The sequence below is a fragment of the Acinonyx jubatus genome, chromosome E4 (assembly GCF_027475565.1).
Source record: "Acinonyx jubatus isolate Ajub_Pintada_27869175 chromosome E4, VMU_Ajub_asm_v1.0, whole genome shotgun sequence".
NCBI lineage: Eukaryota > Metazoa > Chordata > Mammalia > Carnivora > Felidae > Acinonyx > Acinonyx jubatus.
In genome coordinates, this window is record NC_069395.1 from 12,170,181 (window position 1) to 12,189,840 (window position 19,660).

The window sequence follows — 19,660 nt, forward strand, 5'->3', positions numbered from 1 at the left end:
ATAATGGAGAAGATACTTAACCATTTTGAGCTTCATCTCATGTATCATTACACTGATTTTAAAGAATCAATCTGCTTTTCTTTTGTTAAGTAATACCTTCATGATGCATGATTTTTCAAAGGGTTCTTGTAAATGTTACTTTCTTCGTTTTCAGTGTTTAAGATGACACTTTGTAGAAGGGCATTGGTTATATTTTTCAACTGTTAAAAATTATATTATTTTTAAATATATTTTTAATAGGTTTATTTTTGAGGCGGGGGGGGGGCAAGCATGAGCTGGGGAGGGGCAGAGAGAGAAGGAGACACAGAATCTGAAATGGGCTCCAGGCTCTGAGCTGTCAGCACAGAGCCCAAGGCAGGACTCGAACTCACAAACTTGTGACCTGAGCCAAAGCCAGATGCTTAACCGACTGAGCCACCCAGGTGCTCCAAAAAATTATATATTTTAAACCTTTGTAATGGTATTAACATCAGACTATCACATTCATGAAAATAATGCAAGTGTAGTTCATATTTCCAAGTTGCAAATGAAGAAGCCGAGGCACCAAATGTTTTAATGTTAGCTCACAGTTGATGCTGGAACCAGGACTTTGCATTTCCATACCTTTATCCTGCCATAAGGTGATTTGCCTTTTAAACATTTCCCTACAGTTCTGACTAGTGAGTAATGACATACCCATTCACCTTGCTCATAGGCCTAATTTTCCAAGAAGGTGGGGTGAGAGTAAACTTACTCTTTTGGTTTTCTTTTGCCAGATGCTTACAGGATGTAAAGGACATATTTGTTATTTTTCTCCTTTGTCTTAGGCTTTTGACAGAGACAGTAGTCAACACAGTTTTTAGAAAACATTATGTGTAACTGTCTCTGATGACTATGACGTGCCATCATTTTTTATAAGTGGCCATAAATCTAGTGACTCCTTTTTCTTAGAATGTTTTCCAAAGTCCACATCCTGATATTTATTGTTTACCTTTGAGAAGGTATCTTGAGAGAATTTTGAGGAAAGTAATTTTTTTTTAATTTTTAAAAATACTTATTTTTGAGAGAGAGAGAGAGAGAGGATGAGAGAGAGAGAGAGAGAGAGAGCATGAGCAGGGCACGGGCAAAGAGAGAGAGGGAGACACAGGATCCGAAGCAGGCTCCAGGCTCTGAGCTGTCAGCACAGAGCCCGATGAGGGGCTTGAACCCACGAGCTGTGGGATCATGACCTGAGCCGAAGTCGGACACCTAGCTGACTGAGCCACCCAGGCGCCCCGGAAGTAATTTTTGATGAAGCCTATCTATGCTCTTGCTCTTTATCTGCAGTGACAACACTAAAAATGTATCAACCCAAAAGACAATAGGAAAAAGATGATCCTAACTCAGACCAACGAGAACGAGAGATTTGTTTCTTATGGGGGAGCGGCAGAGAAGTCAGGCAGAGAAGGAAGTACTGTCTGGAGGGTCCACTTGTTTTCTGTAGGATTCTTTACCTGAAGAAACTGCCTTGAGATTTTGTAGGACAGAGTAAGAATGGAACCAACATCCAGCTCTATAGCTGGTGACTAGAGTCAATTGAGGAGATTGGACATTATAGAGCCAATAAATAACTTCCACCTTGAGGCTTGAGCTAGGTGAGGATGAAGGAATCAAAGATGGTCAGATAGCAATAAAAAGAGTAGTCCAGTTCTTGATAAAAGCTGGATGGGAGAAGGTACTTTCAGTATCATAATAGACTTCCTAGCACTCATCTCAGTAGTAAACATACCCTTCCTCTTGCAAGCAGAGCTCAACAACTTGGGGAGCAGAGGTGGGCCCCTACACACAGAGAATGTACATTCTCTGAAGGCAAACAGTTGGAAGGGTAAAGCCCAGGACGGGCTGGGCCAGGCTTCTTCCATTCTTCCAACTAAACCTACCACTGAGAGAAGAACTTCCCACTCCAGGAGTGACTTCTTACCTGAAAGTTGGAGAGGGAATGAAGGGGGTCAGACAGAGACCACCCGAGAGTGTCCCTCATGGAAACATGAGACAAGAGGAATGGAGGTCTCCCCCTACTCTCAGCTGCTATGTGTTCTCTTCACTCATGACTCTCCTTGAAGGACTAGATGAACAGGTCTGTGTGGCCCACTTTCTTAAGCTGTGTGCTCCCAATACCAACCATGTTTTCTTTGGGTATTCTTCTTGGGACAAAGGCTTGGCAATTTTGATCCCACCCGCCCCCAATGACTGAAGTGGATTAGAAGAGTAAGCATATTAGTGAAATCAACTCTGAGCCTCCACAGGTGTTCAGAAATTACATTGTGACATGAAATTATAGCATCAAGATATTTTAAGAATTCAATGTCAACAATGTAAAAATGCCCCCAATTTAAACGTGATTCTCCTCACAATATCAAATTATGAGAGAAAAATTAAAATTCCAAATTAGGTATGTTTGACCTTCTGAGTTACTATTCAGAGAAATCAAAGCTTGTGATTATTAATTTAAAGGACAGACCAAAGGCAAGTCAAAATGCAACCATAATTGGGGCGCTTGGGTGGCTCAGTCGGTTGAGCGTCCGACTTCGGCTCAGGTCATGATCACATGGTTCGTGGGTTTGAGCCCTGTGTCGGGCTCTGTGCTGACAGCTCAGAGCCTGGAGCCTGCTTCGGATTCTGTGTCTCCCTCTCTCACTGCCGCTCCCCTGTTCATGCTCTCTCTCTCTCTCTCTCTCTCAATAAACATTAAAAAATTTTTAAAAAAATGAAACCATAAAACTCCCGAATCTTCTTCACTTTGAGCTCAGTCTCTGTTTGAGTGTAGTCCTGCCTGGTAGACACAGGGCTCCTCCAGTAGTTTTAGCCTGAATTGTTTTCCACTGGGATGGATGTCATTCCTTCAGGACATCCAAGTTGGGTAAGTTTGGCACCAAGACTTCCATGTGCTCCACCTTTTAAAGGTCTCCATCGTTGGTTTTCTTCAGTTTTGCTACAATATTTCCCTACGTGAATTTCTTTTTATTTATCCCACCTGAGAATCACTGTGCTTCCCAAATCTAAGCATTTTAATCTTTTATACATTCAGGTACCATCTCTTCTAGTTTTGTCCCTCCCCTGTTCCTTCTATTTTCTCCTTCTGCGACACTAATTATGTAATAGCAGATCTTCTTACTCTATCCTCCGTTATTTTGTATATGCTTTGTCATATTTCCCACTTCTTCTTGTTCTGTGTTGCATTCTTAGATTCTAGGTAATTCTTCAGATTTGTCTTCACTTTTTCTGAAACTGATACTGGTACAACATGTGTGTGTGCTTCTTTGCCATTCATTTTGCCACATGTGTAGATTTGTGTGACCACCAAAATCAAGATACAGAACGATTACATCACCATGAAGATACCCCTCTTGCCTTTTATTTTATTTTATTTTATTTTATTTTATTTTATTTTATTTTATTTTTTATTCCTACTCTGAGTCCCTATCTAGGCCCTCAAAACCACTAATCTGTTTTCCATTTTCATAATATTATAATTTCAAAAATGTTATGTAAATAGAATCATATATACGTGACCTTTAAAATTGGCTTTTTTCTTTCAGGATAATGCCCTTAAGATCATCCAAGTTGTGCATATCAGTAGTTGGTTTCTTTGTATTGCTGAGTAGTATTCCATGGCATGGATGTAGTTGGAATTTTTTTAAGCCATTCTGCCAATTTTATGCCTTGTAATTGTTAGATCTATACCATTTATGTTCAATGCAATTATTAGAGGTTAGGGCTTAACCATTTCATCTTTATTTTCTGTTTGTTCTTTCCGTCTTTCATTTCTGTTTTCCTTTTCCTATCTTCCTTAAACATTTTTTAGAACTCAATTTTGATTTTCCTGTTGTTTTGAGTTTTTGAGGGCATCTTGGCATAGCTTTGTTTGTGGTTGCATTACACATATCTAATACTCGTCATTACATTACACATACCTAATTAATCACAGTGTGTCAGTACTGGTGTCAGCATTTTACCAGTTTGAGTGAAGTGTAGAAACCTAACCTCTCTTTATCATCCCCCATTTATAATTGATATAGTTACTCTAGTTCCTGAGACCTTGTTCACTTTTTTTTTTTAGGAGTGAATAGAATTTTAATCCATGACTTATTTTGAAAACATTTATTTTCTTTGCTTTTTAGTTTTTTTGAGTGGTTTTCAGTCTCCTCTTTTTGAGGAGTCCCCATCTCTGTTGTGTGGCCAGTATTTACATTCAGCTTCTCTTCTGAGCTGTTTGAGACTTGCATTATTTTTGTTAGCCATGGCATTCACACCATTGTCATCACATTTTAATTCCACATTTTCATCCAGTAGGTGGCCAAACTCTTCAGCAGATGCAAACAGACAGGAGTCATTGAGATTTGTCTTTTGTTTTTTTGGTCTGTTACGCATTCATTATAAAGGATACAATGTAGGAACAGCCAAAGAGAAGAAATGCCCAGGGCAAGGTATGGGGGAAAGTGTGCAGAACTTCCATGCCCTCTTGGGGTGCACCATTTTGCCAGCATCTTGATGTGTTCACCAACCCAGAAGCTCCTGTTCAGTTTCCGCCTACTTTCTCTCTGTTGTAGGGCAATTGCTGTTATTCTATCTTCAAGTTTGCTGAGTTTTTCCTTTGTCTTTTCCACTCTGCTGTCAAGCCCATCCACTGAATTTTTAATTTTGGTTATTGTATTTTTCTTTTTCTTTTTCTTTTTCATTTTTTTATGTTTACTTATTTATTTTGAGAGAGAGAGAGGGAGAGAGAGAGAGAGAGAGAGAGCATGAGCAGGGGGGAGGCAGAGAGAGAGGGAGAGAGCAGATCCAAAGCAAGCTCCACGCTGTCAGCACAGATCCTGACATGGGGCTCAATAGCTTGAGCCATGAGATCATGACTGGAGTTGAAATCAAAGAGTTGGATGCTTAACTGACTGAGCCACCTAGGCGCCCCTGGTTATTGTATTTTTCAGTTTTAAAATTTCCTTTTAGTTCTTTATTTGTTGAGACTCCTTCCCCCCCCCCCATTTATTTCAAGTATATTTGTAATTGCTTGTTGAAGTATTTTTACGATGGCTACTTTAAAATCCTTGTCAGCTCATACTAACATCTGTGTTATCCAAGCATTGGTATTATTTTTCATTCAAGCACAAATTTCCCTGGTGTTGGTATAATGAAATATTCTCAGTTGAGTCCTTCCTGAACATTGGGGTAGTAGGAGACTGTGGATCTTATTTAAAATTTCTGTTTGTGGGGCTCAGTCGGTTGAGCTGTCTGACTTCGGCTCAGGTCGTGATCTTGTGGTTGATGAGTTTGAGCCCTGTGTTGGGCTCTGTGCTGACAGCTCAGAGCCTGGAGCCTGCTTCGGATTCTGTGTGTGTCCTCTCTCTGCCTCTCCTCAGCTCATGCTCTGTTTCTCTCTGTCTCAAAAGCAAACAGTAAAAAAATAAATAAAGTTTCTGTTTGAGCAGTCCTCTGACACTGTGCTGGTAGAAGAAGGGGTTTGTCATTATAAGATGGGAATAGAAATCCACATTCCCACCTGGCCTCTGTTGACACTGGGCAGGGGTGAGAGTCCAGGATCACCATTAGACTTTGACTGATAACACTCTGGCTGGGAGGAGAAGGGCCCCTTCTACTGAGTTCTTAATTTTAGCTATTTTTCATTTATAGTGCTTTTATCTTTACTCGCATTTTCCATATCTTCCTTTATTCCTGTGTATTAAATATACTTGGTTTATATTCTGTATCTGATATTTCAACATTGGCAACTTTTACATGTCTGATTTTCCTGTTTATTATTTTTGCTGCTTCTCTCAAGGTGGCTTCCTTTCTTGTGTTTTAAGTGTTTCATTATTTTTTAGTGTGAACTCACTCATGTTCAATGGAACTTTCTCTGAGGGAGTTCTTTGAGGAATAGATGATGTACATTCTTCCACACAAATATGCATTTGTTTCTGTCGGGTGCCTAAGGGTATTACCAACTTGAGAGAACATAAAAAATTCTTTGCTTGAGATATTGTTATCAACATAGGTAATGTAAACTCAGACTGCATTCTCACATGAAGGCCACGGTGTGGTTTCCACTTTTCCTCTTCACCCATAACCAAGTCTGAAACATGCCCTTTCTTTGTTGTCTTCTTTGCAAGGGGTGAGTTTTTGTTTGTCTGATGGTTTTGTTTCACTTCAACCTTTCACCAAGTGATTGATCTTTGAGGGGATCTCTGATCCAACTCTCCCATTTGCATGGATGTAAGTTCTGTCTCTTATGCCGTCTGTGTCTATATGGCTATTAAAATAACTTGTTCTTATCAGAAAGATATCTTTAAGTCAGATTCTGGCTTCAACTCTTCTGGTTGGATTTTGGTTTTTACTACATTTTTGGCCTCTGAGTATTTTCTTAATTTCCTGCCACACTTTTTGAAGAGTTCAAAGAAGTCTGACAGAACTACATAATGGAACTACAGAACTACAGAACTACAGAACCCAAACCTAGAGCCCTTAATATAGATAGATTCAGGTTCTCAGAACTCAACACTTAGGATAAACCAGGCCCTTATTACCACGTAAGGACCATAGCAGAGACTCAAGGCTGTCAGATGAAAGGACGGCAGACAGAGGGTGCCCTCCTGTTTTCTGTCTCCACGATGCCAAAGAGATGGTGCCAGACTGGCCACGACCCAGACCTGCATACCTAACTCCACTAATAGAGACCTCACAACAAGAGGTTAATTATGTACTAAAATTTCCATATCTGGTAAACACACTGCATCCTTTCCCAGAGAGTGACATTTAAAATATTACTGCCTACTCACAGAGTTTAGCAATTTGCAGCAATGACATCCTAGGCTCCATATTTTATCTATGGCACTTTTTCTTCCTAATCCGTGTGTGTGTGTGTGTGTGTGTGTGTGTGTGTGTGTGTGTGCGTGCATGTGTGTGTGTGCGTGTGTGTGTAAGAGAGAGAGAGACAGAGAGGGGAGAGAGGGAGAGAGGAAGAGAGGAATGGAGGAAGGGAGGGAGGGAGGGAGGAAGGAAGGAAGGAAGGAAGGAAGGAAGGAAGGAAGGAAGGAAGAGGAGAAGGAAGGGTGGGAAGAAGATTTTGAGTTCTATTTCCATCTTGACCTCCGGTTTCTGGCTCTGTTTACACTCAGTCTCCTGTGAGTGGGCTTTTTCCCATCCTGTACCTCAGGGACCATCGCCGCTGCCTCTAGCTTCAGAACCACTTAGACCTGTGAATCCTGCTCCCTGAGGAAGCTTCTCCCTCATTCCACATGTGATTCAGCCTGAGTGTCAGTCTTCGAGGGTCTCTGAGCTGAAGCTATTTTGAAGGTTTGAAGATCGACCCATTGCTCCAGCTCCTACTTCATGCTCTTGCAGATACTGTCTTTCCACAGCTGTGGGATGTTTCAGGCCTTGAGTGGCATATCATCCCGCTGAATCTTCTGTTCTGAAGTTTGGGAGGTGCTTCTGGGATTTTGCTTCCTTTTTGTGTTCTTCCCTCAGAAAGGCTCAGTTGAGTTGTCAGTGATGAAATGGTTTAATCAATTGCTTAAAATTGTTCCCTTTCCTTCTCTACCACATGTGAGGCTGGCATTTTTGTTGACCTTTTTTCTTTTTACTTTGCCATTGTTTTTGGGGTCAGGCATTTGTTTTTCCCACATAGATTTTTTTTTTTTTTCTTAGCACAGTGAGAAAGTGAAGTCACTGTTTTCTGGGTCTGCCAAAAGCAACTGTTGTCCAAATAAATCTTGTCAACTCTCACCTCTCTGAGTTGGATCACCTCATTTGAAAAGCATTTTCCACTTAAACAAAAAATGTAACCCAGACCTGGGTCAAACTATCATATCTTCCCTCAGTCCCCTTCAGTGTGTCTTATCCTCCGTGTGCCTGTCCTGGAGTCCTAACTGTCTATCTCTTGACCTGTTCCCACAGGACACAAGCAAACCACAGTAACCGTTTTGATTTGAAGCTCATCTAACAATGCCTTAAATATTCTATTCTAATCTTCCTAGGCTTCTCCTCTCAAATAGTTCCGAATTTTGTGGAAGCTTTGTAAGTCTGTGCCAATCTTTACCCAGTGGTTCCTTGTTCTTGTTGCTGTGTAATGAACCACCACAAATTTAGTGGCATACAATAACAATCATTTTATGATATTTGGGATTCTGTGGCCTGGCACTTGGAAAGGAGCCAGTGGGAACAGCCTTTCTGCCTCATGATGTCTGGGGCCTCAGCTGGGAAGACTACGAAGTGAGGTAGTGATTTGGTGGCAGTTGGTGGCACCATCATCTGTCTGGCTCGTGGGCTGGAAGGTTTCAATATCTTGGCTTCCTCACGCTGGGGTGGCCTCAGGACACTGTATGTGGCATCTCAGGGTCTCAAACACGAGTGTCCCATCAAACAAGGTAGACACTTCAATGCCTTTTCTGGTCCAACCTCAGATTCTATAGATTACGTGCAAGTGATAACATAGAAGGAGGTCAAGCCCATGGACCCACTTCTGATGGAAGGAGCATCAAGGTCACCCTGTGGGAAAACATGTAGAATAGAAGATATGGTTGTGCCCATCTTTGGAAGGAGCAACCTGCACAGATTGCCCTCAGGTCAACAGTTCATATCACTTCCCATGTACAAAATCCACTCCCCAGGACCCCTGAAGTCTCATCTCATGGGGCATCAGCTTCAGGCCCTGGCTCCTTCCATCTTACTCAAGGCCCGAGTGAATGGGGTTCCTCGGGTGAAGTTCCTTGAGTGTCTTCCCCTCCATCTGAAAATCTGTGAACTAGAGATACAAAAGACCTGTTCTCCGCACACCCAGCACACAATGGGGGTGGGTGAGGAATATCACATAGATCCTATATTCCCCAGTTGCTTTTATTTCAGACAGTATTGACAGCTTTAAGAGGAGGACTTTTAATAGTTCCCTGGATCTGGTTCTCTCTGGTGGTGATGGAAGCATTCCAGAGCCCAGTCAGCTGTCTGAAATCTTGCCTTTCTGCTTCTGAACTGAAGGATTTCTTTGGGAACCAAAGAACCTGATCTGATCTAATCCCCTCTTTAAGAATATTTAGATATGTGTGCATTTCCCTTTCTTTTTTGCATCTATCTCACTTCAGGAAAACTCCCTTCCTCTGGTGCAGCCTTATTGTTTGTGAGAGCAAACTATGCTCTCCCTCTCACTCACTGTACATTAAGTCTGAAGCATAGAGTAAAACCAGTCTTGAAAACTCATGCTCACGAGGACCTGTTAAAACAGCCCTGCAGCTATAACAACAGCCATTTTTTTTTCTGTAGGCAATAGGCTCCTGTGATTGCCACGGTCAAATGCTGCCAGGCTCACACTTACTGGAGCCTTAAAACCTTACAGCGCCCGCTCTGTCCCTCCAGACGCTTCAGTCACCCTGTGTTACTTTGGCCTGTACATTCTTAGCTTAATCCTTCTCCAGGCTCCTGCCCACTCACCAGTATGTTAAGGCTTTAGGGAGTAATAAATAATACCCCTTTCTTATTCTCCTAGGTTTGGAGACCATTGTTACGTAAGATATAGGTGACAATTGAGCATAATACCAACTTTATTAGAGGTATGGCTTTGGCTTTGACTATGGCTTTGATGGATAGCAGCAAAAGGCTTAATAGTTCATCCCAGAACTAAACTCACCCACCCCATCCCAGACCTCCCTCCACGGGGCAGAGCCTGTCCCAGGCAGTTTCCTTCCTGGACCTGCAGACCAGGATTGCAGGTCTCTGCGGGAAGGCGAATCTGAAAAAGAAAGGCCAGAAAAGGTCAGCCAAGCATGCTCCAGTCTTTCTCCCACACTTAGTAATCCGGAGTAGTTACCCTGCTTCCAAGAAAAGCTGGGTAAGCGACAGGAGGAGACCAGGAGTGTTACTCCTGTAGAGGTGCCTCTGTGGAGATGCAAAGCTGTGGAGAGTCTCCTTAACACAAGAAGCTGTGAGCTCCAGTGTGAACCATGTTCCTTCATTCGTGCTCTTCCTTCCTCCCTCCCTTTTTCTTTTATTATTTAAACTATTCTTTATTTTATTTCCTGTCATCCTGTGGGCCACAGACGGAGTGGATACCAGGGGAGACCCCCGGAAGAAGTGGCTTTTGAGGCTTAAGGCATGAGGAGGAGAAGGGCAGAGACTGTTCCAGGAGGTGGGAATAGCATGAGCCAAGTCCTGGAGAATGGACTGGGCGAGATAACCAAAGGAATGAGCATAGACAGACAGGATTAGTGAGCCTAAGACTGAATCCTGGGACACACCAACATTTAGAGACTTAGAGGAGGAGGAGGAACTACCCATGAGATAGAAGGGAAACCAGGAGGCTGCATTATTGAGCCATCAAATGGAGAAAGTCTTCAAAAAGCAAAGCAAGGTCTTCAGTAACAATTGGTGCAGAGAATTCCAAGAGAGGAGCACAGAACACCAGTGGATTCAGGCATGAGAAAGTCGTGAGTCAGGCTTTCACAAAGCCTTTCCAGTGGTGTCATGGAGATGGAGGTGGCATTGCACGGGTGACAGAGAGAATGGAATTTGAGGAAGTAAAGACTGTGACAGTGTTTTCAGGAGTTTTTCCTTTGGAGAGAACAGAAAAATGGAGTGGGAATAATTTCCAACATTGGGGAGGAATCCTATTTAGTCTGCCATTTATTTATTTGTTTAAACATGTTTACTTAGAGAGAGAGAGGAGAGAGAGAACGAGTGTGGGGGGGGGCAGAAGGAGAGGGAGAGAGAATCCCAAGCTCTGTCAGCGCAGAGCCCAGCATGGGGGAGACATGATTATTAGGGGCTCTGAGTCACCTCCTCACTGCTTAGTAACCAGTCAAGAAAAGGAACCTCTCTCTCTCTCTCTCTCTGATATATTTTGAAAACCTCAAGAGAAGAACTGTGGTCTGTCCACCTTGGATCAAGCGCCCATCCTTTGAATCATGCATGGTGGCCAGGGAATGAGGAACTATGTTTGGCTGAGCCTCGGTTATATGCCTATGTCTGTGTCCAAGAGGACAGAACTTCTTACCAGAAGGAAGCGGTGGGGGCGGGGGAGGGGGGTGGGGTCAGGCAACCTAAAACCTTGGCTGACCCTTGTACATTACTGGTGGTTACAGGTAACAGTGCTCGCTTTCTAGAACTCATGGTGATTGTGGCTCCACAATTGTAACAACAGCTATGCCTTCTCTTTGTCTTCATGTTTGTATCTTCATTGTCTTATTTGATGTTCCAAAACATCTACATGCCCTAAGTAGTATGAGGTTCTTATTTGCATTTGGCAGATTAGGAAACTAAGGCTCAGGAGTTTAGTGGCTGACTAAGTTGTACGGTAATTTAGTGTCAGAGGTCAAGAATCTTAGTTCTCCTCCAGACCTCATTGTAATATTTAACGTAGCTTCTGATTTTTTGATAGTCATAAAGTTATGTCTCTCCATCGTGCTGATTCTCTCTGACCTTCTGCCACATGATAAGAGATGATAGAACCATGATGGACAAAGAAGTGTAGTAATAATGATAGCTGCGAAGTTTGGAATTTTAGGTTTATGAAACATTTTGTTTTGAATATGTTTATAGTCTTAACATATTTTATTTAATCATATTAAATCAATTTTACATTCATAATACCTTTTATTAATCAATAGCTAATTAGTTGTAAGCTAAATGGATTATTGGAACCAAAGGGAAATAGACTATCTTATAAAAAATAGTAATCTAAATAACTGGGAAGGGGGTTCCACATTGGCACCTGTCAGAAGTCAACAGTAGTCCTGGGAATGATGACAGCCAGAAGGTAAGGAAAGGATCCGCTCTTTGTCAGCTGTCTACCATAAGAGCATCATGCAGTGTCTCCTCTATGCTATCTCCTTTTAATTCTCACAGACACTGTGTGAGAGGATATCTCTACCTCCAGATTATAGAGGAGAACATAGACCTCAGAAAAGTTAGGTGACCTGCCCAGTTGCTAACAACTGATGGAGCCAAGATTGTATCCCAGGTTTGAGTGGCTCCAAAACCCACACCTCTCCACTACAGAACCCTGAATATTGGACCACCCCGTTTGGCAGATAAAGGCGAAGGTATTATTTATAGGTTTTATTTAAACCCCCACAATTATTCCTATGACTTCTCGGGCAAATGGACTTTCTCATTTTCATGTACAGTAGTCATGTGGGATATGGTTGTCAGACCCCCAGTGGATACCTGAAACCACAGATAGTCCCGAATCCTATATCAACTGTGTTTTTTCCTCTACATACGTATCTGTGGTAAAGTTTAACTTATAAATTCGGCACCGTAAGAGATGAACAATAACTAATAATAAAATAGATTATAGAAATGAACTGTAATAAAAATTATGTGAATGTGGTCTCTTTCTCTCTCAAGATATCTCATTGTACTGTACTCTCTCTTCTTGTGATGATGTGAGATGATAAAATGCCTGGGTGATGAGATGAAGGCAGGTAAATGACGTAGGCATCAAGACATAGTGGCAGGCTGCCATTGACCTTCGCGTCAGGAGGATCACCTCCCAGAGCACAGCTGACCTCAGGTGACCAAGTCTGTAGAAAGTGGAACGACTATGGTCTAAAAGTTAAGGTGAATCTAGCAGTGAAGAAGTCTGTGTGTGTGAGAATATTTCAGATGGAATTAAATAACACACGTAAAAGCTTTCCGTAAATTATTAAGTGACAGCGGACGTAACTTAGAACTAAAACTATTACTGGGTTTGGAATCAACATCGAGGGAGAGTTTCTCCCTGTTTCTTGCAACTTTGAGGGCTTTTTTGGTTTTGCTTCCATTTGAATTGAAAAAAAATTTTTTTTCCTCCTGTTCATCAAGTAGAAGGAATCACACCCAAATACTGTCAGTGAGTGATGAGTTTTGGATGATGTGCTTCTTGAATCCCCAGTTCTGCCTCTGATCCTTTTCCCCTTCGTCCCAATAGCCAGATCCCCTTTCTTGTGATTGTTCTTACTTCCCTTCCCTTCCCTCTTCAAACCTCACACACAGCACGTCCCCACGAGTACCCGGGTGAGCCCTTGAGATCTGCAGATGGTAGGAAGCACACAGACCAGAGCCGCTGTGCCCACAAAGACAAGCCGACCCCAACCAACATGGCATTGTTCCGGCCAAATGTGTCAAACAGCTCAACCCCATCATCCCTGGGATATAGAAATCAAAGTCATTCATTTATACCCAGGCACTCAACAGTTGGTAACTTGGGTTCTTACACTAGGTCTTAGTCCATTTGGGCTGCTACCAAAATACCAAAGACTGGGTAGTTCACAACAAACGGAAATTTATTTCTCACCTTTGTGGAGGATGAAAGTCCGGAATTAGGATACCAGTACGGTCAGGTGTGGGCTCTTTCCTGGGTTCACAGCCAGAGCATTTTTGCTGTGTCTGCATATGGCGAAAGGCGCTAGAAAGCTCTGTCGGGTCTCTTTTATAAGAGCACAAATCCCATTCTTGAGGTTTCCACCTTACAACCTAATCATTTCTCAAATGCCCACCTCCTAATACCATCATCTATGGGGTTTAGGATTTCAACATAAGAATTTGGGGTGGGAGCACAAACATTTGGATCATGGCACTCCCCTTCCAGCTGTAGGAACTCAAAAATAGTTTATCTTATATCTGCATAAGTTTCACTGCTCCTTAGATTAAGTTGCAAACCATTCCTTAAACACATTTTTCTCTAAAAGTAACTCTGTGTGGATCCTTTGGAGAAAGGAAATGTTTCTCCCTCCCTACACTTGGATTTACAAATCAAATCCGAGCTGAGCTGACAGCTCAGAGCCTGGAGCGTGCTTTGGATTCTGTGTCTCCCTCTCTCTGCCCCTCCTCTGCTCATATTCTGTCTCCCTCTGTCTCAAAAATAAACATTAAAAAAATCCAAAGAAAAAAGAAAAAAACGAAAACAAAAACAGCTGCTTTTTCAATTTCCTGAAAAGTTTGTTAATTTCTGAGTCAATACCAGTGTAGGAAGACCCTTTAGTGTTACAATCTCCGACTTTGTAAATTGTAGTGCATCAAGTTCTATGCCAATAAAAGTAAAACTTAAAAAGAACAAAAGGAGTGTTGAAAATTATCAAATCAGGATAATGTGGGGGTGAAGACTGTAAGCCCTAGAGTCTGATGCCTAGATCAGATCTCCATTCTATCAGTTACATATTGTGTGATCTTGGACAAGTGACTTAAAATCTCTGGGTTCTGGGTTCTTCACCAATAAAATAAGTGCTTATTTGATGAGTCAGTTGTGAGGATGCAATGAGGTAATGCCTATAAAGTGCTCAGCACAGGGCCGGACAGTCAAAGCCCATTAAACAAACCTTTTGAAACCTCATCATGTACAGGAAAGTGTAAGACACAGCCTAAATTTTTGTCAATTAACTTAGATTATATACATTCTCCCTGTATATAAACTATATCTATCTGTCTACCCATCTACCTACCTACCTACCTACCTACCTACCTATCCATCCATCTAATCATAGTTAGCTAGTCAAAACATTTTTCTTAAGTGCATGTTATTGACACCCTCAGCCTGTCTCGAAGGCCCAGCCCTGGGCAGGGGCCCTCAGACACAGCTTTCCAAGCCCAAGGCTTCCTCAGTTGCCTGTTGGCTTTCTAGTTCCATCGACTGACCCCCTGGGGCAGCGACATGATTCTTCCTATCTGCCTTCAGTTAGGAGAACGACTGGGTAACAGGCACAAGTGATGTATTTCTGCTGACCTCGGGTTTTTCTTTCAGTTGTGAGTGACAAGTGCAATCAGCAGGGACTGTAGGAGAACTATCAAGGGCTTTGCACAAGGCTTCTGTCTTGTCCTGACTGCTTTGCTTGCTGTCCCGCCTGATGGGTGTCAAAGGCTTCACAGTTTGAAGACAGCATAAGCCAGAAGCTGGGATATCTTTCTTCGTATCAGAGGAAGACGTCTGTAGTTCAACAGTCTGCTACACGTCTGCCGTGATGCGAATGTCAATACTGGCATGCTAACGATGAAACGTGGCCCCCTGAACCACTTTGCCCTTCCGTCCTCCTCCTGCCCAGTTTCCTCCCCGTCACGCCACACCTTCTTTTTCTTCCTGTCGTTTTTTTCTTTTTAATAAGCAGCTAGCAATTCATGGAGTGCTTACTGTGTGCCAGGCACTGTTATAATCACTTTATACTTATTAACCCATTTAATCCTCGCAAACATATGAGAAGACCCTATTATTATTCCCTTTTTACAGTAGTGAAAACCAGCCCAAACAATTAAGGATCTTGTCCAAGGCCAGACAGCTTCAAAACTTTTCATCAACCTATCTGTGTCTCTTTGCTTCTTTTAAATTATTGACCATTTTAATACTAATTTTTAGAGATACTTTAAATGATCAGTTTTCTCAAGTTTCTCAGCGTAGGGATATTTTCCTGGAGGCGCGGAGGGAATGCTTAATGGGCGTCTTGAGTTTGGGTGCTCATCTTGGGTAAGGTGGCACCCTTGGATCAAGGATGCTTGTTAGAGACCCTTAGAGAATGTTAAAAGACAAGATCATGTTTCATAAGGCTAAGGCAATGACTGGGGCTAGAATCAGAGCGTGCTGCTAAATGGACACATTTCTTTCCAAGCCCAAACCAGATATGTTTCAGGAATGGTTAAAGTTCAGGGGTTAGGAACAGGAGAGGGGGAATAGAGATCACCAGACTTCACATGCAGATCGTTTTGGGAATGAGAAAAGAACATAAAACAAAAACCAAGAAAGAAAATCGTGGGCTCTCCCACCACCCGTCCCCGAACACCCAACAGCAAACACCCTTCGTCAAGGATTCTGGTGCTCGGCCTCTCCCAGAGTCCTGGGGACAGCTCTCTTCTGGATAACTTTTACTTGGAACTGAGCCTGTGGTCAACAGGAAAGGCTTTATTTGGAATAAACCTTCATGGAGGGCAGGCGATTGAACTTTGAGTACCAGGTCATTCTCTGAGGGACACATGGGGGTGAGTAGAATATTCTCTGCAATGGAAAATGAGGCAAGTACACAGAGGAGGCCTGGCCTCGCTTCTTCGGTGGTCAAGGGATTTGTGCCCACCACCGGGAAAGCGCATTTCTGAGCGCTGTAGGGTGCCATGCTTGTTTGTTTGTTTTTTTAAATTCCCTTCCTCTGCAGCCCGGCTTTAATTCTCTGCCTCTAACTTAACGTATTCTTTTAATTCTCTGCCTCTAACTAACGTATTCTTTTCTGCTGGATCCTCAAGACTTTTTTTTTTTTTTTTTAACAAAACGTACAAAAGTACGTGCTCTCCTCCAGGGCCACCCGCAGTTCACCTGGTGGGAGGCCTTGTGAGTGAAGGTGCTGGTGGGGGTGGGGTGGGGGTGGGGGACAGGGATGACACTGTGCCGTGAGGGGGTGACAGCACCGATAACCCGCTCTTGGCGCGAAGGCGATGCGCAAGGCGAGAGAATAAAATAGCCCACGGGCTGTAGTGGAGTGGGGATGCTACGTGAGGGCTCAGCTCCAGCTTTACGACAGGCAAAGCAGGGCGTGCCCTGAAGGTTGGGCAGGGTTGGCCGGGGCCTCCCCGGGTTAATGTGGAATCTACAATACCAGCCCCGTCTGGGTACCTACGCGAAGGTGTCCACGTTCACCGCAGAGCACACACCCCGCAGCTCAAGGTCCTTATCGCCCAGAGTCAACAGTCGGTGCACTGGGATGGGAGGGACTGGGGAAGCGGGGGTCGGTGGGTGAATCCCACCCAGGCCTCAGGGGGTCGGGGAGGAGGGCGCTGCAGACACGCCCCCTCTCCCCAGCAGCTCCGTCTCTGCCCCGCGCTGTCCTAGAAGGCCAGACATTGGCCCGTGGCCACCTGCCAAGTGGGGCCGAGACGCGGGAAGGGGGAAGGGGCCCCGCAGGCGGCCCGAGGGCCCTCAGAGACTGCCGCCGCGGCCACTCCCTTAGACTCTGGACGTGCCGGGACCGGGGGCGCTCTGCCTCCGCCTTATAAGAAGCCCGGCGCCGGGCGGGCAGCGAGGCCAGAGGCGGGCACCGGGCTGGGCCGCGCAGGGGCGCCCCCACCGGCGGCGGGCCCGGCGACATGGGCCGCTACTCGGGCAAGACGTGCCGGCTGCTCTTCATGCTGGTGCTCACCGTCGCCTTCTTCGTGGCCGAGCTGGTCTCGGGCTACCTGGGCAACTCCATCGCGCTGCTGTCCGACTCCTTCAACATGCTGTCCGACCTGATCTCGCTGTGCGTGGGGCTGGGCGCCGGCTACGTGGCTCGGCGACCCCGCGGGGGCCTGGGGGCCACCTACGGCTACGCGCGCGCCGAGGTGCTGGGCGCGCTGAGCAACGCCGTCTTCCTCACTGCGCTCTGCTTCACCATCTCCGTGGAGGCCGTGCTGCGCCTGGCGCGGCCCGAGCGCATCGACGACCCCGAGCTGGTGCTCATCGTGGGCGCGCTGGGGCTGGCCGTCAACGTGCTGGGGCTGCTCATCTTCCAGGACTGCGCCGCCTGGCTCGCCTGCTGGGGTCCCCGCCGCCGCCGCCGCCCGCCGCCGCCGGCCGAGGGCCGCACCCCGCGCGCGATCGGGGTCCCGCGGGGCGCCCCCGGCCCCGGCCAGTCCCCGCGCGGCGCGGCCTCGGCGGACCGGAAGGAGGAGCGGGGGGCGACGGTGTTCTCCAACGTAGCAGGTGCCTTTCGGTTGCATCCTCCGCAGCTCTCTGCCTTTCCCTCCTCCCGCGCGTCCCTTCCTCCGCATTCACGCCCTCTTCTTCTGGCTTGGCTGCGGATGCTGCTTCCATGTTTTTTTTGTTTTTTGGTTTTTTTTTTTTTTTTTAAATTCCCTTCCTCTGCAGCCCGGCTTTAATTATCTGCGTCTAACTTATCGTATTCCCCAGTTTCTTTTTTTTTTTTTTTTTTTTTTTTTCTTTTTTGGCCTCTTTCCCCTTCCCCTTATTCTATCTGCTTTGGAGTATTGATTGTCTTGAAAATCCGTTATCATTGGGCAACAGATAACACTCCCCAAACCCTGCCCCTTCCTTAGATGCTGTCTGCACTTTGTTTTCTCCCTCCCCTTTTGCCCATCCTTCTGTCCCCCTGGGGGTTACCGGGTTTGGGGATGGGGGTGGGCTCCCACTTGCCTCTTTTTTTTTTTTTTTTAACTTGAATAGGAGTGTGAATGAAGGCTGATGTCAAGGCCAAAATGTACCATTCTGGTATATGTGTGCGTGTGTGTTTGGTGGGGGGGGGGTGGGGAGGTAGGGGGTCTGATGAGCTAGTGGGAGTTTAAAATAACAAAAACTGTTTTTTGAGTCCATTGGTTCTTTTTGTTTGTAGAACTTATACACAACACAAGGTTTCTTCTTTGAATGCAGGTGACTCTCTGAACACCCAGAATGAGCCAGAAGAGACTATGAAAAAGGAGAAAAAGTCGGAAGCCCTGAATATCAGAGGTAGGATTACTTTCGGGTCAAAGGAGTGTGCAGTGCTGTGCCCTTCTTTCCTGTTTGCCTTTTAAGAAGGTGTGTTAGAAAGTAGGCCAGTTGCATGAATAGACTATGACCCTCATCTCTTGCCTAATCACTGCATTGATTCTGAGGGACACACTGGTCGCTAATGATTTATCTTTGCCCCACTTAGAGCCATGCTAATGCCACCTGCTCCAGAGCCTCGCAGATCAGCGGCATGCTATTACTTTGCTTGATTTTGCCCACCCCCGGCTATTGTTAATGTCAAATGCGACCTATTTCAGTTGAATATATTTTGAGAAAGGTGAGAGGAGTGGGTGGCTTGCATCCAAGGTGGCATTGCCGAGTGACCCTCGGACCTCATTTATTTCTGCCAGAAATCTGTGTCTGGGACGGGTTTGTTGGCTCAGTTGAATCCCTACTTCCAGGCCCAAAGTGGAGGTTCTGGTGAGGCACGTGGAAGGCACGTTACTAGTCTTCCCTCTACCATGTGCTCAAGCTCACAGGTACTGCTGGGCAAAGGTTAGTCAGGGAGTTCAAGGGTGCATTTCTCACCCAGACACCAACACTGTATCCAGCATTTCTCTCTTTGACCTTCTTGGGCAGAGAATTGGCTCCAGAGTGATTCGAGAAGCCCCGATCTTGACTTTGAGTATTTCCACAAAGATTATGCAACCCTTTACTTTCAGATGATTTGGGGAAGCCTGTGATGGGACTTAGTTGGAAATAATATACAGAAAAAGTAATCATCCAGGAGACACTTTCAGTATGTATGTATATATACACATATATATAATATCCATCAAATATATGCTATATATTATATATCATAGGTTTTTCATAGCACGTTAACTTTTCAAAGCGCATTGTGTTAATTATTCATGCTTATGTTGCAGAGAAAGAGAACAGGTAGGTGGAAAGATGCCGAAGAATTACGAGCAGGACTGATAGATATCGTGACCTTGTTTGGGAAGCATAATGTATGGGAAACTTGTATAATGTGGCTGATCTTCGGTCTAGAGCTGTTGGAGATCCTGGGTGCAAAGATGTCAGAGGTGACGTGCCTTGCTGTACGTGGCTGAGCCCTGTGGTCCACAAGGACTGTGAGCCTCTAGCCTCTGACAGGGGTGAATGATGCAGTGGCTGAAGGATTGGGATTTGGGCTTAAGATGCCTCAGTTTGGGGTCTTGACTCCTATATTAGGCAAGTGTTTGGACTTCTCGAAGCCTCCAATTCCCTCATCTTTAAAAT

General features: G+C 44.7%; 1 protein-coding gene across 7 annotated transcripts in view; it reads left to right on the top strand.

The window, feature by feature from the left end:
• SLC30A10 (solute carrier family 30 member 10) overlaps nt 1–19,660 on the top strand; it is a 62,753-nt gene that overhangs the window by 12,342 nt on the left and 30,751 nt on the right. For 2 of the 7 annotated variants that reach the window (XM_053209611.1, XM_015077393.3), the window contains one exon: nt 18,317–18,394. In XM_053209611.1, the coding sequence (XP_053065586.1) occupies nt 18,355–18,394 (40 nt within the window). In that variant the 5' untranslated portion in view covers nt 18,317–18,354. Of the gene's footprint in view, nt 1–16,330; nt 17,633–17,855; nt 18,067–18,105; nt 18,166–18,316; nt 18,395–19,660 lie in introns of those variants that run through there. The other 5 variants (XM_053209608.1, XM_027074991.2, XM_053209612.1 and 2 more) reach the window with 5 other exon arrangements.